The sequence below is a fragment of the Xenopus laevis genome, chromosome 8S, assembly GCF_017654675.1.
Source record: "Xenopus laevis strain J_2021 chromosome 8S, Xenopus_laevis_v10.1, whole genome shotgun sequence".
Lineage (NCBI taxonomy): Eukaryota > Metazoa > Chordata > Amphibia > Anura > Pipidae > Xenopus > Xenopus laevis.
This window is the reverse complement of record NC_054386.1, coordinates 79159553-79187191: the sequence shown is the minus strand read 5'-3', so window position 1 is coordinate 79187191 and position 27639 is coordinate 79159553. Positions and strand designations below refer to the sequence as shown.

Sequence of the window (27639 nt, the reverse complement as noted above, 5' to 3'; positions counted from 1 at the left end):
ACTCCTAGCATGTCCTGATCAGCTCTTAACTAGTATTGTCAAGATAAAATGAGACTCAGGGGCAGTGAGAAATAATTTTCCATTTATTTGTGAACGTATAGTGCTAACATTCTAAAAACAACCAAAGAATAATCAAGTATACGCTAATGGAAAATTAGTAGAGCAATAATCCTGTCTGTTGAGGATCTTGAAAAAAAGGGTGCACGTTTTAAATACTTTGCCTGAGAAATAGTCTCTCTCTTTTTTTTAACAAACCATCAATAACTTATTCAGAAATTCTTTAGAAGAGAGACACCCTGCAAAAAATCGAGTGCATGTATTCCATAGATACAAGTGCAGGCCAGGGTAAGACACTCCACAGGCAGAGTACATAGGGAAAGTCTAGGTTAATGCAAGCCACGGTGCTCAGTGTAGGAACTAGATTAAGATGCTGTGTAAGTTCTAGGTTCAGATGCTCAGCAAGCAAACGACAGATGCTCTGTTATAGCACAGCCCACTGCAACACTGTGCTGTCCTTCCCGCCAGCAGACAACATAACACTGTCATTATGCAGGAAGACAACTCTGGTAACATGACTGCTGTGTCCACAATATTTATGGCTGGATGCCTGAAAGAGAAGAAAGATGCAATATATAGGCGCTTGTGTTAATGAATTGCCTTTAACAGCCTACAAAAGTATATATTTCTAAAAAGTGTTTAGTTAAGGAATTAGTAAAACTGTGCACTGTGATGTCACTAGCGTGAACCTGTTTTTATTGCTATACACTGTTATTAAGACAAGCCTTGTATCATCTCAGAATCTTGTTTGGGCGACAGAATGGGGGAGCCGATGTCCATCCCCATGCCCTGGCTACACAATTAAACGGTAAAGAGAACTGGGGGACTGTGGGAAGAGCAGTGACATCTAGGAAATGCTGAATGGAAAGTGAAAGTAATTGTCTGACCCGCCTCTATGCCTAAGGCATAGAGGAGGGGCAGGCAGTATTTGATTGACAGCTGAGATTTCTAAATGAGCTTACAACAGCTATGAATGCTTTAATAAAAAATAGAAATTGGATTTCATGTTTAATTTGAAAAGGACTTTTATTATACAGATTTTTGTGTCTGGGTGGCAGGTTCACTTTAAACACTTCTATAGATACTTGACCTGTCTGCAGGTCCGGACTGAGAATTAAAATAGGCCCTGGCATTTCAGGTACACAGAGGCCCAATCAGTCCACATAGAGGCCCAAACATCTCCCACCAGCCCACTAAATACTGACTTTCTATGGGACCTTATAGCAGCCCCTCTGGCATTTGCCAGAACCCACAGATTGCCAGTCCGGGCCTGCCTGTCTGGACACCACTATCCTCTCCTGCATCCTCCCACCCACCTTTTTGCTCTCCTGTGATATCCCTGCTACTTCTCTAATACTTTCTTCTGACACCACCTTGCACCCGGCTCTCTCTCTAGAAAACTCCACAGCTCTGATTGATCTCAGATCCTATTCACAAACTGGTAACTTTTGGTAGTATATACTTATAATACTCCAGAGATGTGAATAACCAGTAAAATAATTAGTGCTTAGTGACTGCACACGTATCACATGACTCACGGAAGTAATTTGCAATCCCTACTATTTTCCTTTTGCAAGACTTAATCAACAGAACATTGCCAGCATGTACTTTTCTATGAGTTTTGGAAGTCCATTTATCAAAACATGTCATAGGGTAGGAGTACATCTGTAATGGATGTTTGTTTTTAATCACCTAAATAAAGCTGGATTTTTGATTTTATTCTACACGTGTGGAATGGTTTTCTCAACCACTAAACCCCTAATACATGATGTCCACTGGAATGGAGACCAGCAAGAGGAAATCCGCACACAGTGACCTCCTGGACGGAGACATGTGAGTTTTTTTCTTGATCTAAGACACAATTCTCCATTTATCAAAGGTCGAATTTCGAATTCATGTGAGTTTTTCTTAACTCTACTAAATTTGAATATAGTCGAAATTCGATTGTGAGGTTAATATAAAAATATCTAAAACTCGAATGAATTATACCGACCCGAAAACTCGAATTGAATTCAGACCGAATTAGACTAAACTCAGATTTCAGGAAGGCTATTAACACTTCAGATTTGTCACTGGACCTCTCCCATTGACTTATACATGAACTTGGCAGGTTTTAGGTGGCAAAACAGTCGAATTCGAATTATTCCCAGGGTATAGGTTTGATTAATCTCGAAATTCGAATTAAAATTTGAATCGAGTTTGGATAATTCACAATTCGAATTCGAGAGTTTTGACCAAAAAAAAAATTTAAATTCAAATTTACTGTTCGACCATTAATAAATCTGCCCCTATATGTACATATGCATACAAACACTTTTTAAAAATAACATTAACCTACACAATTCGTGTACAAGAGGATGTTAATATTAGGGATGCACTGAATCCAGGATTCGGTTCGGGACTTGGCCAAGATTCGGCCTTTATCAGCAGGATTCAGCCGGCCGAACCGAATCCTAATTTGCATAAATAGGGGCAGGAGGGAAATCGCGTGACTTTTTGTCACAAATCAAGGTAGAAAATGTTTTCCCCTTCCCACCCCTAATTTGCATATGCAAATTAGGATTTGGTTCCGTATTCGGCTGAATCTTTCGCGAAGGATTCGGCCAAATCCAAAATAGTTTATTTGGTGCATCCCTAGTTAATATGCATGTAAGGGTCTGGGAAGCTCTTATCTCTCTTGACTCCTAACCACTGGCTCATATCAGCAAACAGAGAAGCTATTTTCAGCACAACCGAGATTAAGTCCCATTAATAAATGCTTCTTACCCGAGGCACCACACAGGGGTAATTATACAGACGCACTCCTCCAAAATCATCTCCGGTGGCCAGTAGCTTCCTGTCGTGAGACCTTGTTACAGCATTTATGTCTGTGCCATCTGCTCCATCAGGCCATATTCCTGTGTAGAAAAATGACTATATCTTAGCAACAAGAAAAGGACCTACATTTTATGGAAGTATAAGAACGTTTTATTGTCCTTTTATATTACCTGTCAGTCATTATCAGAGTTTCACTGAGATTTATTCAGAGGTATGGCCAGAAATCACAGGAAAGGGAACTGTACTCACCAGGGGCGATCCTGGCAGTTGCTGCCGCCCCCCATCCTCCTTGCGCTTACCTTTTTGCGCCTGAGGGGGTCCACGAGGGCGGCAGAGAGGGCCAGTACCCTAGCGCAGAGAGCCTAACTGCGCTCTCTGTGCTAGAGGAGCCAGAAATTAGGCTCTTAAAATACCAGGAACGGCATTTTTGCTGCCCCTGGCACCTAGTGGGGCGCTGCCGTCTGAGGCGACAGCCTCAACTCGCCTCATTGGCGAAGCACCCCTGGTACTCACCAAGAACATAGAAGCCCAGAGTACACGAAGAATTCTCCCAGTCTATGTTGCGAATATTTTCTGCACTGACAATCTGCTTACAAGAATCCGGATCCCCTGTGTGAGAGAGAAACCATCATGTTTGCAGTTCTAGGTTATTTTGGGTTTGTCTTTTCAGGCAACAATCAAGTGAAAATAACCTATAGTGTCAGGAAAATTTATAACAATTGTCCTGAATTGTGGACCCCAAAAGTGACATGGCAGAATACTACTGGGAATATTGCATCAGTCTGGCCATATCCAGGATGAATAGAAGCGTGGCATAACATGTGCATGTACATTTATTGAATTCTAATTTTGGGAGGTATGACACAGGAATCAATAGAGAGCAACTGGAGACAGTTTCTTTTTTTTAAAGCAAGGAAAAAACATGGTGGCAAAACTCTTGTTAAGCCCTTGCTATAACATCACATATTCCCATTTTAAAATAACCATTTCAAATGCTGTATATGGGTTTTTGTGATTTTCTGATTATATTAAACCTCATTAAAATGTCATCTCATCTGGAGTCTTTTGCTCTTTGCCATCCTCTCAGTTAATACTGCTGTTTTCTAAGGTTAGAGACACACACTGCTATTCGGGGAGATTAGTTGACAATTCTCCTCTTCTTTGGGGTGACTAATCTCCCCAAACTGCCTCCCCTGCCTTCCCGCTGGCTAGAATGTAAATAGCCGGTGGGATGGCACTCGGAGAGCTTCGTTTTCCAAAGTTGTCCGAAGTTTCCTTGTGAGGCAGCTTCGGGCGACTGTGGAGAACAAATCGTTCCGAGTGTCATCTCGCAGCATGTGTCTCTGCCCTAAATGTTCTCACTCATTTGGAGCCTCTTCCTTTTTATTTGCCTTGCCAGACAGGGATTTCTCTGGAAAGCTTGCCAAACAAGTTTGTGTAGAAGAATTATTATCTAGCTCAGTAGGCTGTTGACCATTGAGTGGACTGCACCATACTTATTCTTTCATTGATAAATTATAGAAATCACCAGCATAATCTATAGTGCTGTATAAAAAAAGACTAGTAAGCCATACTTTGGGTTCTAGAAAAAACACAATATCTTCATAGAAAATACACACCATTACACTTTTCCTTACAGTTTCTTCTTCAGTATGTAACAATTGACATGTAGCTGCAATATTATTGTACTGTGTTGATAAGGTAATAATAACCTGACCTCTCTTACACCCCCGGCACTGATAATTGTCACAGTTGACTTGTATCTATACGATTATTTGAATAGTTTTCATTATCTAGACATGCGTGCCTAGATTCTTCCCTTTTTTTCTTCTTTCACTTCCAAGGATTGCACAAGGTTAGGAAAGCTAAGCTATGTTTGTGTTTGTTGGCATGTTTACCAAACATTTTTACCACGTTCAAGTACAGTATTGTCGGTACGCTATTACGTAAATGAACATGTTCATATGAGACAGTAAGATTTAAAGATATGGGAGCTCCTGACCCAGAGTAATTCTGGGGTAATTATCCCCTGAATTCAACACTGGAGCCAGAGATAAATAATTTCAAGAAGTCTAATATAGAGACAAAAGGTGGCCATACACGGAGAGATCCGCTCTCTCTCCGATATGGCAATATCGGGTTGATCTGATCGTGGGCCCTAGGGCCCAACGATCAGATTCTAATGGTGGCTTTATGGGCGGTTGGATTGCGGGACCGCATCAACGAACAGATGCAGCCGCGATCCGACGGGATTTTTAGTCCCATCCGATCGAGACCTGCCGACCCGTTTCGCCAAAAATTTGCCGCCAGGGAAATGACGGCAACGCCCATTAAAGTCTATGGGCGTCAAAAAAAATTTTTTGACGCACAACGCCATACAAGTCTATGGGCGTCATTTTTTCGGCAAAACAAGACGAAAAAATTCGCCCATCCCTACACCTAAAGTAAAGTAAGACTTCCTGTCCTAAATACATTGTTACTGTTTCAGTGTTGCTTATAAATTTTAAGGACATTGTTTCAATGTTTTTATAAGTAAAAAAATTCTTATACATCATTTGTTACTATTTATAAAACACTTATTTACATTGTATCTTATATGGAATAATATATGTTCTTTCACTGTTTTGCAGCACTATAGAAACACGAGTCACATAGTAGTTTATAGTATTTATTACAATTTGGGATATGTGCACTGAAACGTTTCACTGTGAATCATGGGTAATATGGAGATGAGAAATTGTGACTCCTCCCTGTTTGTGAGTATTTAAACACATGTGGACATTGTTAATTAATGGCATGACAAAGGGCCTGTGTAGCCCGAAACATTGCACTTTAAGTAAAGTTCTTCACTTTTTCAACAATACCGGAGTGCTGCCGTTTTCATTGGATTCATGCCTACACACCAATATTGCAACTAAAAAAATGCGTGCTGTGGTTCAAAAAAATAATTTGCAATATACGCAGTGATAAAAACGACACCATAAAAATCATGACAAAATCCCTTTTAGAACAAGGTTTAGGATATAAGCTTTTCAATACACTCTATAAATGTCTTTATACACTTACAATATAGAATTTCATAGTCTCCACTGTTGGTCATGAAGCAGGAACTGTCTGAGGCCCAGTCCAGATGTGTGACAAAACTGGAGTGACCCTACAGTAACAGGAAAATAGAGTATAATGTACATGCGTATGAGGCTTCACATCCTATTTACAATCATTCATAGTGGTAAACTAGAATTTAAAGGAACAGTAACATCAAAAAAATTTAATTATTTTAAAGTAATAAAAATAGAATGCAGTGATGCACGGTACTGGTAAAACTGCTGTGTTTGCTTCAGGATCACTACTATTGTTTATATAAATAAGCTCCTGGGTAGAAATGAGGGCAGCTATTCAAAGAAGTTACACAGCAGATAAACTCTGTAGAACATAATGGTGTTATCTGTTATCCACTATTTAACCTGTGCCATATAACCTTTTTTCAATTTCCGCCATTGCTACACAGCAGGTTGTTTATATGAACTAAAGTGGAGTTTCTGAAGCATCAGTTTTACCAGTGCAGGGCAACATTACATGATATTTTCATTACTTTAAAACAAACACTTTCATTGTTAGGTATTACTGTTCCCTTAAATCTGACCTATCCCTGCTAGACTTCAGGTACGGAAGGTATCTTTGGGCTGCCTGTGCTGCATTTAGGCAATACTAAAGCAGAATATTAGCTACGTGATAATACATCTTGCAGCTAAATAGGATTATTATTGCGCTAACCTTAGAAATCTGCATTCAGTTATGTGTGTCCGCAAATTACTATACGCAGGTTCTTATATCTGTCCTTAAATCTGCCCTGGCTGTTATAAAGGAGAACTCTCACCGTACATTTCCCCACACGTCTGTACTCTCGGCCCTCGTCTTCCACCTCATACAGATAAATAAAATTATCGTGTGACCCAACTGCCAGATAATGTCCGTCTGTGATAAAGAGAAAGAACTATTTGTAAAAATGAAGTTTAAAGCATCAGATTAACATGCGCGGCCAAGTTTTGAAATGCAGGGTGACAGTACCAGGGCTGTATCTGGTTACACTGATCTGCTCGGCTGCATCAGAGATACTTGTCACAATAACGTGGGTTTGAGAGTCCAGCACCAAGAACCTGTGGATGGTTGGGGAAAGAATACAATACAATAAACATTCCCTCTCATTTTTATCCATGCTGCATTGTTTTGAGACTCAGACTGGATGACACTGCCTGTACACATTGTATTAAGAGTGCTAATCAACATATTTACATCTATACATTTTTTAAACTTTGAGATTTCTTACTTTTATTAAAATATCAAAAAAAAAAAAACAATTGTGCAACATCTCTCACCTGCCACTAGAGGTCCCAATTGCTACAACTGAACCTGATGGGTGGAAGCCAGCCACCCGAGCCGCATCCTGTTGGGCAAGGAATATGAACATGTTATTCCTACAAACCACATAATATATATAACTAAAAGCTTCCTCTCTCAATCAATCACTGCAGCTGCTATAAACGGACTGTTATAGTAATACTGCATCATTATATGCGGCCTATATAGTGCTGGCACATTTGCTCAGCAAATTAGAGAGATTATACTTTATTCACTCAGTCCCTGCCCCAGTGGAGCTTACAAGCTAAGGTTTATCTCATACTAGTCATAGATTGCATCATCACACAGTACATACCATCTTTTACTTACATAGACCCAGTGTAGTTATTTATAGCAACCAATAAGCCTTTAGTGTTTAACTGCAGCTACAATAAGTAAATGTTTGATTGGTTTCTTCTGCCAAACTCACTGCAACCTCCACCAGTAGCAGAAGCTGCTAAGTTTACTAATGGTCACCAATAATGCTGTAACTGGAGCACCATCTCTGAGATGAGTTGTATATTGTCCCTATATCATTGCGGGCTTGTCTCCAGGTACTCTAGTTTCCTCCCACTCTCTTACTGGAAGGTTGATTGGCTCCTCATGAAACTAACCCCCCGTTTGTACGCATGTGCATTGTGTTAATGTGATAGGGAACATATATTTTAAAATAGCAAAATTGATGCAAAGATGCCAATATCAGCACCATTGTAAGTCAAATAGAAATATCTGGAACAATAATAGAGAGAGGAGAACAAATATACTCACAGTTCACCCCAGTCCATGGGTGCATAACATGAAAAAGGCCAAAAAATTTGAGTTTTTCTCCAAAAGTAAAGACCAAAATATTATAAAAAGTCATTTATTAGGACATACAGGTGAACGCCTGGCATGTTTTATGCCTACTGGGGCACTTACTCGTTAGGTGTCCTAATAAATGACTTCAACTTTTTATCATATTTTGGTCTTGGGCTTTTGGAGAAAACTCACAATTTTTGGCCTTCAACATATATTTTAAGCTTCACTGGCATGGACTTGTGAATGATGAATAATCTCCATAAAGCACTGCTTAATATGTCAACACTATTTAAAAAAAACAAATTTAGGATTTATAAAAAATCTGCACCAATCCACTCTCCGGCACAGACGAATGTAGAGTTCTGACACTTCAAGATGGTTTATCATACCAAAGTGCAATGAGCATGTTTGTCACCCTGGGATGGGGGTGCCTCAATCCTTTTACAGAATGCAGTGTATTACATGAAACTGTACAATATAATTCCCATATAGGATTAAATGAATGTATGTATGGTTTGTGTGCATCGTGAATTCTAGGATCCCAGGGGGTAAACCTTATCTTTTTAAATGACAATTTTCTATTTATGATTACCCAATGGCACTTACTACTAAAAAAGTATATTATTATGAAAATGATTTATTTACATGAAGCAGGGTTTTACATACGTGCTGTGTTATTCAATATATTTTTTGGATAGAATTTTTTTTAACCTAAGAACTATTAAGATATGGGAACATACTGAGAAGGGAGAAAATCAAATAGGGGATGTCCAAACCTGGGAAAGGGAAAATGTACATGACTAAGGGAAAGAAAAAGGAGAGCGAAAAGAAAACTGTGACAAAACTGATCTAGAATACTAGGACAATGGCTCTGGCGGTCCAGTTTCAGTGCTCCATTCCCCCTTAAGAATGTGTTTTGTCCTGATTCTAAACAACAGCGATAATTTGGAAACAGATCCGCACTCACTCAATTGAATGCAATCGGGGAAGATACCGCTTTTATTATGCTTCCAGTAATTCAACATTTCAGGGGGAACCCCTCCCTTCATCAGGATCCCGATGAAGGGAGGGTTTCCCCCCGAAACGTTGAATTATTGGTGGCATAATAAAAGGGGTATCTTCCCCGACTGCTTTCAATTGAGTGAGTGCGGATCTGTTTCCAAATTATCGCTGTTGCTAGGGGACCTGGCCGGGTGTACGGATGACCAGCACCACCATTGCAGTGAAAGTGGAGTCTTTCACTGATTCTAAACAAACAATAAAGGAATCTCACCTCCAGCGTGGTACTCCAAACAGGCTGATGTTCTTTGCTGTTCCAGAGGTGGACAAATTTATCATGGCCACAAGTCAGAAAGAGGTCAAGGATCGGATGAGTACAGAGACCCCACAACTCATCCGTATGGCCCTGAGAGAAGGCAGCACAGAAAACCAACTTTATCAGTACAGTACATACATGGGGTTGGCAGCTCTATCACACTTATGACAGTTTTTCACGGTTATTCTAGCATAGTGAATTTCAAAGCATTTCCTTGGCACTGAGGCACACATAGCAGTTTATTTTCCTGTGGCACAGCTTTACTCGCGTCAGAATAAAGTGCGCCTGGAATTTTCTAATTTTGGTAAGTTGCCAACTATGTATAAATGAAAAGGAGCCACAAATACACAATACATGCAAAGGGCTGGGGGATGGGTCACCCCATGTATTTAAACCACAAGTAACCACTATTTTTAGGGAACACCCTTCCTGCAGCAGGATAACAACATCCTTCTGTGTCCGTACTGAGATACTAAATAGGTTCTGGCATTTCAAATACATAGAGGCTCAATAACAACGTGCTGGTCTTATAGTGTCAAATGTGTAGATGTCTGTCTAGTATACAAGGAGAATCAGCACCAGCAGTGAGCACTAACTCATTGGGGGGTTAGTATTGAAAAAAATATATTCTAACCTGTATTAAACAGCTTAGGCCACTCTCTAGATTGCCACTCATCACACAATTCTTGGTGGTTCCTACATACAAAGTTTCACCTCCTCGACCCTCTGCTATGGTCCGAACTGGCCCAAAGCATTCTGGAATCTAAGAGAAAGAGTTCCGGTTTAGGTTTTTGACAAACAATATTTCTGCTCAAGGGTATATGACATGTGCCTTCTACTGTCTTACCCTTGTTTCTTGCACTTTCTTATAATCTCTGTTCCATAAGATTACTCTACCATCCTTTCCTCCTCCAGATAGGATTGTCCCATCCCTGCATACGCAGAGAGCAAAGATTGATCCATCGTGAGCATTAGAGACCGCATGAGAGATCCTGTGACTTCCTGAAAAATAGTTTGAGAGGGAGAAGAGCAGACAAAGAGATGCAAGTATACAGTTAATGTCCACTGTGGAATGTTATGGTTATGTTTAAGCGATATCCATGCCTTGTGTACTAACCTTTCCCCCACACAAATAAATTCCCATTGGAGTCTCCTGTGATAACATCTCCATTCTCAGCAAATGCCACGCAAAGGACAAAACGAGGCTTCTCATATTTCTGTGAAGGCAAAGTGTGACCTGTAATATCTAATCTCCAAGCAATTGCCTTTCTACATGATGCTGCAGTTATCGAATGGTTCTTTGACTAATATACAGGGCATTGTCATATAATTGTGCCCCAACCACCCTTTTACTTCTCTGGATGTACTTCTGATGCTGCCATTGCATACCAATAGTGTTGATATATCTTGCATGTATTTAATCCTACTTTCACTTGACAACTTCTTTCTGAATTGGTTCCATGTTGTCTATAGCTACACTGCAATGCCAGAGTTTCCCCACTCTTTACAATATATGCTTCCTTTGTTCCTGTTACTGAGCAGAAATACACAAAATGATTTGTGCGCTCTGTGGTTACACTGCTTGTTTATTGTTAAAGCCTCCTATTTTACCTCAAACACCCCCTGCCTCTTGCTTAAAGTGGCTCCTCCACTTGTAGATCCTCCTCCTGTGGCCCCTTCAAGGCTCCAATAATACAGCTGGGACTTCCCACAAGTGATGATCAGATTTGGCTCAGTGGGGTGGAAAATGGTTGCCAGGACTGGTTCTGTTGAACACTGCAGAGAGCGGGAAATACAGCAAGGATATATTTTTCAATTACTTAATATATACCTAAATTTAGTAAATTACTGGTTAGACCCAAGCAGATATTCCTGTTTAACCCAACAATTAAATGAGCAGATTATTGGTGCCATTGGGAAAAATATTGGATGGTTAAAATTGTCTAATAAATGCATAGATCGAGAGTGAACAGGCAGGGGACTGATATAGCCTTATAACCACTTATATACAGTATGCAACACAATCAATAGACAGATAGTAACATCTAATTAAATTCTGTTGAAATCTGTGCAAACCCCAGTTGGAATATATTCTATTTTACTTATACACTGGAAAATATTGAGCCAGTTTAGCTACAGTGTGTGTGTCACAGTTAAATTAACTGATGATATCTTACCTTCACCTCTGCCATTTTAGTTTCTCGCTGCCATTGCCATACAGAGAGGACATGATCACCAGATTCATCACAGGCACACAAAAGGCTCCCGCCATCCTTGGGGATAAAATATAGAGTTTAAGAAATGAATGGAAACACAAGATTTGGCTAACATTTACAAATTACCCTTGGAATTAAGAAACAATGCCACTCACTGTCTTGGAGAAGGACAGACAGGTCACTGCTCTCTCAAAGCCTCCAACACCAAGAACATGAAGAGTACAAAGACTGACAGAGTGCCATATCCGGACATGGGGTGGTAAGGCCTAGGGGTAAACAGAGTAAAAACATTTCTGATCTGTTTATAGTAATACTACAGAAATTCCAAAAGTAGCTGCTACCATGGTGCCTTCCAATATGTCTACCTTTATTTGTAGAAATTAAAATAAAATGAATACAGGTATGGGACCAGTTATCCAAAAAGCTCAGAATTATGGAAAGGCCATCTTCTTAAAGAGATGCTGACGCCAGAAATTTTTTTTTTTATATCAATCAAAACATTGTCTTTGAATGCTATTTATAATTTTGCCATGAAAATATTTTCCTGATGCTTTCACATTGCCTTTCTTACCCCCACGTTCCTCTATGAACTATGGGCTGCCATATTTGTGCAGCAGTAGTCTTTAGCATTAGAAACTCTAAACTGACAGGTTGGCAAAACAGTCCGGTTTAGGAACTTCAAGTGACAGTTTCATACAATATCAGAAGGATCAGTGAAAAATGATCAACATGACCTATAGGTAACTTTTTAATGTAGATTAATATTTTGAAAAGAAAAATGTTACGGTCAGTATCTCTTTAAAGGGATACTGTCATGGGAAAACATGTTTTTTTCAAAACGCATCAATTAATAGTGCTGCTCCAGCAGAATTCTGCACTGAAATCCATTTCTCAAAAGCGCAAACAGGTTTTTTTTTTTATATTCAGTTTTGAAATCTGACATGGGGCTAGACATTTTGTCAATTTCCCAGCTGCCCCATTTCATGTGACTTGTGCTCTGATAAACTTCAATCACTCTTTACTGCTGTACTGCAAGTTGTAGTGATATCACCCCCTCCCTTCCCCCCCAGCAGCCAAACACTTTAGGAGAGAAATGCTTTCTGGCAGGCTGCTGTTTTTCCTTCTCAATGAAATTGAAGGAGTCTCAGTGGGACATGGGTTTTTACTATTGAGTGTTGTTCTTAGATCTACCAGGCAGCTGTTATCTTGTGTTAGGGAGCTGTTATCTGGTTACCTTCCCATTGTTCTTTTGTTTGGCTGCTGGGGAGGAAAAGGGAGGGGGTGATATCACTCCAACTTGCAGTACAGCAGTAAAGAGTGATTGAAGTTTATCAGAGCACTAGTCACATGACTTGGGGCAGCTGGGAAATTGACAATATGTCTAACCCCATGTCAGATTTCAAAACTGAATATAAAAAAAAAACCTGTTTGCTCTTTTGAGAAATGGATTTCAGTGCATAATTCTGCTGGATTAGTACTATTAACGGATTCATTTTCCCATGACAGTATCCCTTTAACTAAGATATAATGAATCCAGATTGATGACCATGGAAAAAAAAATAAGTTGAAACCTGTTGGTGTAAATAACACAAACAAGTCTCACTGGAGACACTTTTACTGAATGCCCATGGATGAACTGTCCATAATTCATCTATCGTATCTTAATCTAAGTAATACCAGATTTCCTGACTGTCTCCCTTGTATTAATGACTTGAATGCACAATATATGTTACCTTATTTGAGCGGACTGCTTTAAAATGAATTGATGATGTGAAAACACTTGATCAGCTGCAACAATTGTGACTTGAGTCTATTTTGACACAAGTAAGGAAACAGCATCAACACAGAACAATTAAAACAGATCACGGTTTCCGAATCTTACCTTGCCATCCTGTGAATTTCCAGCCACTTGCCCGCTGGCAATAGTCACAGAATCTGGGTGGACTGTCAGACTGTGAAAAATGGGAGGAATTGGAAAAAACTTACACCAAAACAACTTGATTGTCCTCCAGCAATACCCCCTTTATGCCCTTGCGGTGGTTTAATAACACATTGACACCTCTGAACACTTTACTGTGCACCCTGAGTTACATTCCAGTCAAACCTTTTGATGTCATCAGTGTGGCCCCGATAGTGGCGCTGGGTTCCAGCTGCAGGATCATACAGAACACACACAGCTGCTGTGAAATACAGTAACTCTCCTGACGGCAAGACAAACAGATTACTGCGGCAGTCCCGGCCCCGATACCCATATCTGCAGGTCTGATGTCAAGGGCATGTGGTTAAAGGTGGTGTAGTAACACAAGGTGCTTTTTATAAGGATAATTCAGTTGCATGAAGAGCTCTGTGGATATTTCAATTACTGGATGTTGTGTGACTACAACTCCCTGTAATAAGTTTGTTTTTGCATGAAACAAAACACAATAAGAATATGAGGGGTTGGTGTTGCACTTTAAGACTGAATATTCGAAATACAACATTTTCCCCAACATGTAATAAAAGGCACTAAGTTTGCCCAGGAGCAGTAACCAGTAGCAACCAATAAGATGTTTGCTTTTAAACATGTGACCAGGAAATTCTACCTGCTGATTGGTTGCTATAGGTTACTGCCCCTGGGCAAACTTAGTGCCTTTAATTACATAACCCCTTATATTTCTTTTTTGTGTATGGTCACCGTATACTTACTTTTGAGTAAGCAAGCTTGTTTCTCCTACTCATGCAAATAACATAAAAAGGAGCTTTACTGCATACGGTAAACAGTTTATATGGGGGCATCCCTTGAACACAGGCTCTTATGGGCCTTGTTTTGGGAAATTTACCAGTATTGTTTTTATGTGTAACGGGCCATTTAGGGTTACCAACAAGCTTATTCAGACTCTGCTCAGGATACACCCATTCTAGTTGCAGCTCTCTTGTTGGAAGCTCGCCCTTTGCATCCGGAGTGTAGGAGGCAACCAGTGAGTCGGGAACATAAAGGGGTACAGCACGCCCGCGAAGGTACAGCTTTACAACTCCCTCCTCTGGTGGGAAAAAAAAACAACACAAACATTAAGGTTAGTGTCACACTGGGCTGTTTCCACTCATGCATGTCTCTGCACTGACAGCCACTGCTTTGCCCTGGGTGCAGACACGTAGCAGATTTCCGCACCTTTATGCATGTTTGCAACAAAATCGGCTATATGCGTCTGCACCTAGGCCCAAGTCAGTGCAGAGACATGCATGAGCCTGCTGTCATGTATTGGAAATGGCAGCAGGCTCATTCCAGCATTTCTTTTGTCCCTATGATCTTTCACCAGTTTAATACATGGCAAAACAGAGATTATGGAAGGTATGGGTTTGGGATTACCTATATCAGTGATCCCCAACCAGTAGCTCGCGAGCAACATGTTGCTCCCCAACCCCTTGGATGTTGCTCTCAGTGGCCTCAAAGCAGGTGCTTATTTTTTAATTCCTGGCTTGGAAGCAAGTTTTGGTTGCATGAAAACCAGATGTACAGCCAACCAGAACCTCCTGTAGGCTGCCAGTCCACATAGGGGCTACCAATAGCCAATCGCAGCCCTTATTTGGCACCACCCAGGAACATTTTTCATGCTTATGTTGCTCCCCAACACTTTTTACATCTGAATGTTGCTCATGGATGAAAAAGGTTGGGGACCCCTGACCTATATAGACCGGCTGAAAACCCACACAGCCAGAATACCAGGGGGCATAAAGTTAGATACTGGATCCTTATTATTAAATCTGTGTGAATGGTCCATATGTAAAGGGCTGCCACATTTTATTACAAAAAGAATTCATATAAAATTCACATGTGCAGTGCTGATAAGGTACGTATGGTAGGTCAGAGCTTTGTGGCTGCTTAGAAAACAGTACTGTATGCTTCTCTGCAAATACTTATGTAAACATCATGTTGATTGCATGTTTATTCAGTTTACACGCTATGGACAGCATCTATCTACAGTATAAAACTGTGCACATTCATAAATGATAATCAACATGGTAAGCTCATGAGGATTGATGGGGTGTCAGCTAATATCCCAGACTTTCAGAGGGCCACAGTTCTATGGCTGCCATCTTTATCCACCAGTCCAGTAGCAAAGCAACTGTGTGAGGGTAAATATTAGTAAAAGTGTTTCTCTTGCAGTCCTTCAGTTGTTGTTGGTGTCATGGGCATTTCTGGGGCTGATTAGGTTTTGCATTGGAATTGGTGGAGTGGGGCCGCATAGCTAGTGTAGAGAGCAGTATTGCATACTCTGCACAAGCAAAGTCAAATTTATGTTTTCAAAAACAGAAATTCAGCCCTTTTAGCTTTTTGCTGCTCCTGGTAACTGACCACTCACTGTTATCTGAGGCAAGGTTCTCACACACTTGCTCTGGGAGCTGATATCAGCCTTAAGGTGGCCATACACAGAGAGATCCGATTGTCGCCAAACGAGCGGATCTCTCCCCGATATGCCCACCTTGAGGTGGGCAATATCGGGCTGATCCGATCGTGGGCCCTAGGGCCCAATGATCGGATCATAACGAATAGTAACGGGCGGTCGGATCGCATCAACGAACAGATGCGGCCGTGATCCGAGGGGATTTCTAGATCTAGATTTCTAGATCTGGTCAACTTTCGGCCAGATCTCGATCGGGGAAGCCCGTCGGGGGGCCCCATACACAGGCCAATAAGCTGCCGACTCGGTCTGTCGGCAGCTTTTATCGGCCCGTGTATGGCCACCTTTACACCTATGTCTGGTAATATTATTAGCCAATGGCATAAAAACTACAAGGTTCTGAGCTCTTCTGCAAATGTATTTAGGTCCCCATAAACAACTTCTAATCAATTAGTTCCCCCATATGGCCACCCGCAGTCACAGTATCGCCTTCCTTTATAGTTACTAGCATCTATTGTATATATAAAGTAAAGCAGAAGCTCTTCTACCACAAGATTGTAACTTCCCTATAGATTACCCAGTCATAATATGATTTAGTCAGGGTCTTTTGTTGCACAACTGAGATGTAATATAGGTTTCTTTAAATACAGAATCCAAATTATACTCTGGAATTTTAAATACACAGAGGCAGAAACAGCCCCTCCCCCACCAGCCAATAAATAGTGACTGTCTATGGCTTCTTTGAGCAGATCTCTGGCATTTGCCAGAACCCAAATATTGCCAGTCCAGGCATGAACTGCAGCTACTTACAGACTCATGGCTAGACTTTAGACTCTATTCATATTAAGGGCTCTTACACACGGGCGGGTTTTCCTGCGCTCCCCAGCATTGCGATTTCTTCCATTCAGCCGCAGGGGAGCGCAGGAGTACACGCACTCAATTACTGTCAAGGGGGCTGTACTCACACAGACGCATTAAAGTGCCAAACGCAGGTGAGACGCAGCATGTTCAATTTCACCTGTGGGGCATACATGCGTCTGTGTGAGTACAGCCCCTTCACAATAATGTAGTGCATCTATTCCTGCGAAAAACTGCCCGTGTGTAAGAGCCCTTAAGGTGGCAATAGACGCACAGATAATATCGTACAAAACGAATTTTCGTACGATATTTGGTGAGTGTATGGTGGGAAAAGAGCCGATCGGTAGAAGACTTGAATATCGGTCGGCTCGTCGATCGGGCAGGACAGAAAATTTTGATCGGGTGCCCAAATTGTGAGGGGACCCAAACATCGCCCATTGTTAGTGCTGAATCGTCAGATACAGGTAGATTTCTATTGTTTCTTCCCGTATATCTGATGATTCAGCTCTACACGTGTGTATTGAAACGAACCATCTTTCTTGGAAAGATCTTTTCCAAGAAAGATCGTAATTGTTATGTCTATGGCCACCAATTTTCAGACATAAAAGCCAAAAACGGGGGTTATTTATAAACACTGGGCAAATTTGCACCTGGGCAGTAACCCATGGAAACCAGATGATTTCTTTCAGTGTTCCACCTGCAGTTGGCTAAAAAACTCAATCAATGATTGGTTACTATGGGATACTGCCCATGGGGCAAATTTGCCCAGTGTTTATAAATGAGCCCCAAAATGTTTTAAACCAATTCATATAAAACCCATGCCACTCACTTTGTTCCATAGACACATTTCAAACTTAATTCTGGTGACTTTTACATAAGTCTTGTGTGCATCTGCATTTTGTAGTAATTCAGATCTGAATACTCAGAATTCAATTTATTTGTCCTGCTAGCTGAATCAATTCACTGCAATACAATTCCATAAGGGTCGCATCGGTTAACGAAGATTCCCTTTCCATTTGAATCTGATGAGGCTACATGATGCCTCTAGGCCTGAGCATTCGCAGGAAAGCTGCACAAAGCTCAGGTGATTCAGTCAGCAACACGGGTGGATGGGCCAGAATGAGTCAATTACTGTTTGTTTGTCTTGTGGTTTTGACTGATTCACCGGTGCTCTGGGGAGGATATCCTGAAAATTTGCATGTCAATAGGAATCACTGTATTATGTGTATGTCTATGGTAGTGCAGTGTCAGAGTTGTAGTGCAATCTATGCTGCACACATAAAGTTACTTTTAGTATTTTAATTTGAAGTCGAATGCACAGCTCCCTGAAACTATCCATGGTTAAGTAAAATGTTAGTGTGCACAACAAATGTTGCTCCTTCAAAGGGTTAAGAAAACTACAGGCCACGGGGACAATCATTTCAAAGAGATGGGCAGGACTATGTTTGCATGATTTATAATTTATATACACACCCACACCGTGCGCTGCTGAATGACTGTGCACATCACACAAAAAAAACATCCCCTGGCTTTTCCACAATAATTCAGTTGATTCCTGAGTATGGCGACCTTCTCGAGCACAGAGTATGTATTGTACAATATCCCTGCGCCACCCATCCAAGAGAAACATGCGGCTTTTACACAAATTAGGCAACTTACCTGGATAGAAAACAACTTGCTTGCTCTTACTGTGGAAATACAAAAAAGAAAAGCAATTAAAGCTTACTACTGTGCATGCATTAGAATATATTTTCTAATCGATGCAGCATATAGACACAAATGTTATCTACAAATAGTATGTTCTTTATCCATGACCAAACATACTATATACATGAATACAAACATAAACTATGTATTATATATATATCACACACTTTACTGATACATATAAAGTTATAGATAGATATCTGTACATGGAACACACACACAGAGCGTACCTTGCTGCCTTCTTCATTTTGCTTCGCTCTACCTCTGACCAATCAGACACAACTTCCTAGATTAGACAGACGCACTCTCCCCCTCCCTCTCAGGCTGCATAGCTGGCACACCCATCAGTGGGAAGGGAAAGTAACTCTGACAGGAGGCTTAGATCGTGCTTGATACACAGTGCATACCTCCCAACTGTCCCGTTTTGAGCGGGACAGTCCCACTTTTGATAGCTCAACCCACAGTCCCGGATTTGCACTTATAAATCCTGAGTTTCTCTTTGATCTGCTGCACTGAACAGCCAGAAAAAGATATAAAGTTTCTAACTTAATTGACTCTTGGCAGAGAGTCCCAAATAGATACTTAAAATACTTTTGTAACAGTTTTAGATAAGATAAGAAGTTAGACTCACGGCTTAAAGAGTCTTTGTAAGTAATACATATGTTGCATCTACAAATTGATCGCATCCAGCACAACGCGACTGTCGGATCAAGATGCAATGTGCAGCACTCGCATTCATGTCATGTAGGGTCGGATGCAACCAGTTTGTAGATGCGACATTTGTATTACTTACATTAGATTCGGCGCATCTGATGTGACGTCTGCGCTTCCTCTCATCGTGTCGAATTGGAAAGACGCGCACCATGTAGTTCCAGCCTAAAAGCTCCCTGCTTTCTCACTAGAGCATAGTACTATGTATAGTATTCATGTGATTTAGTTGTATAATCACATTTACTTTTCAATGCTACGCAATATGTTGGCGCTATATAAATACATGTTAATAATAATAATAATAAAATTATAATAGAGCTCCTAAGTGCACTGTGGTCAATAGATAGTAGGAATGCACCGAATCCAGGATTCGGTTCGGGATTCGGCCAGGATTCGGCCTTTTTCAGCAGGATTCGGATTCGGCCAAATCCTTGTGCCTGGCCGAACCGAATCCGAATCCTAATTTGCATATGCAAATTAGGGGTGGCGAGGGAAATTGCGTGACTTTTTGTCACAAAAAAAGGAAGTAAAAAAAAATTCCCCTTCCCACCCCTAATTTGCATATGCAAATTACGGTTCGGATTCGGTTCGGTATTCGGCCGAATCCTTTGCGAAGGATTCGGGGGTTCGGCCGAATCCAAAATAGTGGATTCGGTGCATCCCTAATAGATAGTGTAGGACTCACGTACAATCAGGGGCCTTGACGTGGCACATAAGCTTACATATTTTGGCGGTACTAAACCTCAATTTTTGTAATGATTATTTTTAAAGGCAAACCATGCGCTGGCCATTTTTCTCTTTCTCTTTGTGTACAAATATTGGCTTTTTATCATTTGTAGCAGCTGGTCAACTCCAGATTGTGGGTTAAACTGAGCGCTGGCACAAGGGTGCTTCTAGCATCTCATCAACACCACAGTGTGGTTTAGACTGAGTGCTGGCAATTTCTTTCTGTGTTTCGGAAAGCTTGCTGCCTATCATCTGTCTTTAACAGCACAGCTCTTCTAGCTGGATTCTTTATATTCTTCCTCAGTTTTTCAAAGGATCCGGTAACCTTACAGAAAACAAACACACACCTTATAATAAAGTGGTTCTAGCTATCCCTATGTGAAACCACTAGAAAGTGATTCTCAGTTGGCAATGTTTATCAATAGTTGCAAATAATAGATGGTAGCCCACACACTTCTTTTGTATAGTTACTACATAAAAAAAGGTCTTAATTTTCCTTTCTTTTAAGAGGTTCGGGCTTTATTGTTTTTGTAATTATACTCTACAGCCCTAAGGCAACCCGAAAAGCCATACTCTTAGTTACATAATAGCTTATTTTTATGAACTATAATAGATCTTTTAATGCTAACCTTTTTTCAACATCATATAAATACATAAAAACCCTTTCATTTGTTTCCTATTTACTGACCCTTACAAATCTTTCTGTTTTGTTATTGCTTATATCTGTTGATGATTCAGTGCTTCTTTCTTAACATATTTTTGCATTCCATTTGCTTGATTTTCTCCATCAACCCTTTTAAACGCCTTGTTCAATTTAATAATGGTGGTTACCACCAGAGGGAGCTACAGCTCTTCAGCTCTATTTTTGTGTACACAACTTTGTCGGCATGATAGGGTGGGGTAGGAGACTGGGCCAGTGTAGGGATATTTCCTGTAATATGAGATTAGTCTGTATGTGGAACACTTTCACTCTACACAAATATGGCAATGGCTTCATGTAGCACAGAGCTTTCCAAACTATAGGGCTGGCTGTCCAAGAGAGCCAAAATTATTTTGCCTGCACTCCCCTGCATTCAGTTTTAATGCGTTCCATCGCAGGGGAGTGCAGGACAAAACCCTGCCAATTATTTAAAACTGGCACTTCTCACACAGGCGCCGAACGCAGGTGGAACACAACATGCTCCCCTGCAGTGAAATGCATTGAAACTCAATGCTGGGGAGTGTAGGCAAACCCACTCATCTTTATGAGCCCTTATGGTGACTATTTTTTTTTATTGCTGTTCCCCGGAACCAGCGCAAGGCAACCATTACAAAAGAGTTTCCGTTTGTCTGTAACCTTGTTATTTATAATGAGTAGGGTTGCCACCTGGCCAGTATTTTACTGGCCTGACCAGTAAAAATGATGCTTGACCCCAACGTTATTAATAGGGAGAAAAATCTAAATAAATAGGAAGGCCGGTATTTTTTTCCAAAAAAAAGTGGCAACTGTAATAATGTATAGGAGAAAAGCAGAAAAGTATCCCCGTCTTCTTAATCAGAAAAGTTACAAAAGTATATATATTATCACGGTGTGATCTGTTTTCTGAAAACAGATCACACAGTGATAATATATATTCTTTTGTAACTTTTCTGATTAAGAAGACGGGGATACTTTTCTTCTTTTCTCCTATACAAAATTAAATACTGACGGAAGTCAGATCCCCTCCTCTTGGTCAATTTTTTATATATCTGAAGTTAGATCATTCTTTTTTTATTGAAACTGTAATAATGAGCAGAGGAGCCAGACTGTTGGGGTAAGATCTGAAACGATTGATCATTTGCTCACCCAAGATATTCTTGTAACAGGACAGTGAATTTGCCTTTATGTGTCAGGGCCTTATTATCTAATATTGGGCAAGAGCGTATATCCAAAATGTCTGCAACCGCTGAATGCACACTAAACAAGGGATACTCGAAAAAATATATATGGAGATGATCGGAATTCTTTCAGCTAATTTTAAGACATGGCCTGTCATTCTGGAAAATCATTAATTCCCATATTACTGCAGAAAAAAAACCTGCAGATAAGAATTACTGAAAAATAAATGTGATCATTTTGTAGTTGTATTATCACTTGCCTTTTCAACAGGGTTTCTGTTTAAGAAACTCATCATTTATTATAGTTAACTTTTAGTGGATACCCTAATGTTTTTAAGTTAATCATATTTTATTCATCCAGGCCTGTATTTTTTTTACAGAAAGGTGCCCAGATTCCTTTTCCAATTCTTTACATATTCAATAAAAGAGTCTCAAAAGCTATACATTTTTGTAATATTGTGGAGCTTGGGCCATAAAAAATATCTGTATCATAGAGTAACTGCAGTAGCAGCAAAACTCTGCTGTATATTTCTGTTCTAAACAAAGACCAATAGACACATATTTATCAGTGTATAAAAATAGATTTCAGCCACAGTTCCCAGTGCTTTATTTTGACCCTTTCATAAATATGCTATTAAAAATTCTATACAAGTATATAGAGAATGCCATTTTTCACTGACAAACTGTGGTAAACTCTAGTTTTACCCTTTAAAGGTGGTTTAGAAGAATCATCACTCTGCAGGATACTGTATATATATATATCAGAGAGTGAAACTAGAGTTCACCAAGAGAACATTTCACAGCTATCTATTCACTTGTATATGATTTTAAAAGATATTTCTCAAAGGGTGAAAATAGAGCTAGTGAATTGTACTCCAATGATTTAAAACAAATTATCATTGCTTATCCAGACCTGGTTCTTCAACTGTGTAAAGGGCAAGGAAGTGGCAAGATCAGCGGTTTTCAGACATTATGGGTTTTATCAAGGTCCGAATTTATCTCAATATCGGTTGCTACAAACTCCGATCTAACCCGCTCGGGTTTTCCACTCTTATTTATTATTACATTTTCCCACAAATAACCGTTGCGGAAAAGCTCAGAATTTCACAATTTTTTCGTGAATTTTCCCCGAAAACTCCAAAATTCTTCAGAGTTTTCCTCCGAAAGCTCCGAAAACATCATGAAATTGCCCGAAACCCCTGAAACAACCAAAAATCAATGAGATTGTACCTATTGACTTTTATGCAACCTCGACAGGTTTGAGATGCCGTGGTTTTATATTTGGGCTTTTTAGCCCTCAGGGTTTAATTAATTCTGAAAAATTCGTGATTTTTTTAAGCCTATTATAACACAAAAAATCACAAATTTTTCAGATTTTGGGCGATCGGAGCTTAGTAAATAACCCCCTATGTGTTCAAGCCCTGTTTATGGTTCAACACTTGATGAGGCCCCCTTATTACAAGTGCATGGAAGATGAGATGGCTGTTTGTGGGATTATTCCATGGGGTATAATGGTTATAAGATAAGGAATGACACACAAGAAGGCAAATATTACTAGGTATGGTTGTGTGAGACATTTCTGCTTGTATCACCTTATATCTCCTTATCTCACACACTCTTGCTCTTGCCTCTTTCTCTCACCCTCTTGCTTTCCACCCACTTCTAGTCTCTCACCCATCTCTTCTCCCACTGCAGCTTGCGAGTACTCTGCTTCTGGTGTCCGAGATATCTCTCTTTAGAAAAGACATGCGTTCAGGTGAGAGAGCGCGGCGGACGCTGAAAAACACACAGTGAGTAACACACTGAGTTAAACACAAAAGCAAACAGGGAAATATACAAAATGAAATATACGAAATGAAGTGAACACTTTTAGTTGGTCATTACCTCTTTGCGAAGACTGGAGTCCCCCCCATTTTAGGAGAAGATGGAGAGGTGGAAAGGCCAATTCTTCTTCGTGGGGCTGTACCATTTTGAACAGGGCGAGGAGGTGGTTTCACTATATGGACACCTAAAATATATACATAATGACTTCATTAAATATATATACAGTATATATACTGTATATAGCAACATGACCATAAATTGTTATGTAGAACACCTTTTTGGAGCAGCAGCTACTTCTTTTAAAACAGCCTTAGTTCATTTTTTAGTCTCATTCTACACTGAATGCAAACCTCTTCTCTTCTCTCTTTTCACCATCTGTATATAGATATGGAGAATCGATTTCACTACTTTGAACCCCTGCAAAGAAACCTGTTTCTGTAAAGAAGTCTTACTCCATTATTTCCTGTGGTTTCTAAGGAGCATTTTCAAACCTAGTTTGCATTATCTTACGTTCAAGAAATTTCTCACTCTGTCTGCCACGTATAGCATCTCCCCTCTCCTCGCAAACCCGCAGTCTTCGCAGAGCATCACTTAGTGCAGCTCTCAGAACTTGCATCTCATCCTCCTGGAGCTGGAGCCGCTGTTCCAAGTTGGAGATCCGATCATCTGTGTCCATCGCACTGGGACCTGAGAGCCCATCATCTGTGGAGTAGATGCAGAGCTTCAGTAAGCTTGAGCTGTAATTGTTCGTTTTAAGTGACCAAGCAGGTTTTATATAGGGGTCAGTAGATTACAAGTGAGTGTTTCACTCAGGCCCGGACTGGCAATCTGTAGGTTCTGGCAAATGCCAGAGGGGCTGCTATAAGGTGCCATAGAAAGTCAGTATTTAGTGGGCTGGTGGGGGCTGTTTGGGCCTCTATGTGGGCTGATTGGGCCTCTGTGTTCCGGAAATGCAAGGGCCTATTTTAATTCTCAATCCGGACCTAGTTTCACTATTGACAATATGACAGTTCAGTTTGCGAAACTATAATGATAAAAAGCAAATAATTACAAAATCAGAATATACTCCTTGATTTTGCTCCCCATATATTTTTATACAAGCAGAAACTGTTAAGACTTTTGTTAAAGTAAGGTGATGTTTTTCAGAGGTGTGAAGTAGTTCAGGCAAGTACGTGAGAGGTTCTTATTCATGACTTACTGAAGGAATAATAATACACGGGGGAAGGGTACCTTATATAAAAGGGTTTGGAACCAATTCTTCAAAATCAAAGAAGAAGATTATGAAGAGTGGCATGAATGTTGTATTAATGAAGTTGAGCAGGACCGCTGGAAAAGTGAACCGAAACAGTTTTTTTGAATTAATTAACCACCAACCTTGCCATAGGAAAATGGAACAATTTGTGAACATGTACAATTTACAGTGTCTGTACAGTCATTATTATAGCTAAACCCATATCAATGCAGAATACTCACTGTGGAGACTGAATTAAAAATGAATAAACTTTATACTGTGCACTGATAGACAGAGGTAGACAGGGTTCTATTTGTGGAATGGATAGTGCACAAAAACGGCAGATTTTTTTTGTACGCATAGGGACCTGCTATCCAGAATGCTTGCGACCTGGGGTTTTCTGGGTAAGGGATCTTTCCATAATTTGGATCTCCATGACCATTAGGTCATGCCTCAGACAACATTTTGTCAAAACATGCCCCTGCATTTAATCCATTCCAGCATGATATATTTTTTGTTGATAAAATTAAAGGCAGAAGAGAGGGAGAACACTGATTTAGAAATGAACAGATTTAGACATAAAGTACACAGGACATCTACTCCACCAGTGTTTTTTAGGTGGTGGAGATGCATCTCTATATACCAGTGCAGTTTGTCTTTTAGTTAAATGACAAGTGCATTACCTTAAACGTATCCATCTTCCAATGATAAAGACAGGAGGAATTCTCCATCAGACTTAACATTTTGTTAAGTCAACTTATTACTAGTGGTGGAAGCAGATGGATTTGGCCACATTTGTGTTTTTTCTGGCCAAATCCAACTGTTACTACTAGTGACAGGCATAATCCATTCGACTAAATAGCTCCACCAGTGATACACTGTACACTGTGTGCCATAGGCCTTGTGATTTCCTGCTTTGCTAATAGAAATGTACATTAAGTGAGTTGCAGGATGGATTTGGATAGATGATTTATGGAGGGAAGTGCACAGCATTGGAGCTGCCCTGACATAATATTTATTGTGGGGTGTGTGTTAATTTTTCTACCGATTATTAGAACTACCTCTTGTAGAAAGTGCAATGAAGTAAAAGCAAACAACATTCCTACACAAAATGTATGTTTTTCTCATAGATAAATCAAATTGTTTATCTCCATAAATTCTATATTAGTGATGGCCAGATAATTCCAAAAAGCCTGCAGTAATGTAGCACTAAAGGTCACAGACTCAGCCAACTCTATCCCCTCACATTATAACTTTGGATTAGCCAGGCTGTGCCTTATTTCTTTCCTCACCATACATAACACGTGCCAGGCTCTGCCATATCTTTCTTCTCAAATAACAGCGCATCCTTACAATACTTTGTGGATGGATACCAGGTTTTGCCATAGTTTACCCTTTAGAGGTGCCAGGCCCTGCCTTATCTCTTTCCCTTAAAGGTGCCACATTCTGCCTTATTTCTACTCTAACAGCAATAAGGGTTCATGTCAACACTCTCACTTATACTTTACCTTCTCTTGAACAACCGTAGTGCCCTGATTTGCCTTGCCTTTCCCATTTTCTCATAGCATCAATTGTTCCAGACTTTGCCATATCTCACCCCTCATTCTACAGCCATATAGTAACCAGCTCTGCTTTATCACTCTATCACTCACATCTAATCTCAGTGCTGAAGTTGCCAAGCTTTGCCATATCCATATATTCCTTTCCTATACATTATTATAGGTTCCATAACACCATACAATATTAGAGGTGCCATGCTCTGCTGTATCTTCCTCATTCCCTTATATTAATAAAGGTTTGAGGGTTATTTTATATGCTCCATATAGTCCAAAAGGTGGCAGGCTGTAATTTTTGTACCCTTTCTTTTATAGGTGATGTCATAGGGGCTGTTTTACTATTATTTTCCCTAGGTATTTCAAGATCTCAGTCCTAGGCCATTGTCGTCTCCCCTCCCCCCATAGTATTAAAGATGCTAGATTCTGCCTTTTCTCTGTTCCGCATTTAGAATTCAAGGTGCCAGGCCCTGTCTTATTTCTCCCTGCAGAGATAGAGGCACCAGGCTCTGGTCTGTTAGCTATAGTGCACTATATCCCTTAGAGACTGGTTTTCATGCTGCGGAGCGAGACAACATGGGAGAAAGACAGGAATTTATATTAAAAGAGAACCTTGTGCACTCACCATTGCAATACTGCAGCAGGGAGCTGGTATCATATACAGAACTGCCACCAGCGCCGGATTCTGACATTCTTTTTCTCTTTTTTCCCGTCTTCTTGTCTTTCTGCCTTTCTTTTCTCCCTTTCTCTCTCTCTGTTTCTCACATCCCTCCTTCTCTATCTCGTCACCATGGTAACTGCCTCATGCAGCATCCTCTAATGTGATACCCCCACAGTATGGCATCACAGCTAACCCCACCCCCTCTGTATAAACATGCTGAAGACATTCTATAGATATCTATTCTATAGATATCCATTCAAATATAGCTATACTTCTTATATTCTTATAAGCCTGTGTTCTCCAGGGTTTACCTGGTGTAACAAACCTTTATTTCAATGAAAGCATGGGAAATGTGAGCTATATAATAACCTAATTGTGCAGCTGTGACACAGTGTAGCAGACAGTGACCTCAGGGGACAGCAAGCAGAATGTGTGATGATTCACGGTGAAACATTCCACTGCCAGCGAGCAGCTGTAGCAAAGGCTGCAGTCAGAAATGGGAAAGGTTTGTTTGTAGGGGGCTGTAAACAC

At 40.3% G+C, this 27639-nt stretch overlaps 1 protein-coding gene across 3 annotated transcripts; it reads right to left on the bottom strand.

Moving 5' to 3' along the window:
* Nucleotides 1-61: 61 nt before the first annotated feature.
* Nucleotides 62-27248, bottom strand: eml1.S (echinoderm microtubule associated protein like 1 S homeolog). Of its 3 annotated transcripts, none has more exon segments than NM_001095009.1 (22): nt 62-607; nt 2824-2954; nt 3388-3483; nt 5941-6028; nt 6752-6849; nt 6943-7031; nt 7251-7318; nt 9344-9475; nt 10020-10148; nt 10233-10387; nt 10503-10602; nt 10997-11161; nt 11563-11658; nt 11757-11867; nt 13484-13553; nt 13706-13855; nt 14492-14621; nt 18498-18526; nt 23514-23615; nt 23724-23847; nt 24192-24365; nt 27073-27204. In NM_001095009.1, coding segments are annotated over 21 exon segments (2337 nt in total). In that variant the 5' UTR covers nt 24340-24365; nt 27073-27204; the 3' UTR covers nt 62-481.
* Between the last annotated feature and the right edge of the window lie 391 nt (nt 27249-27639).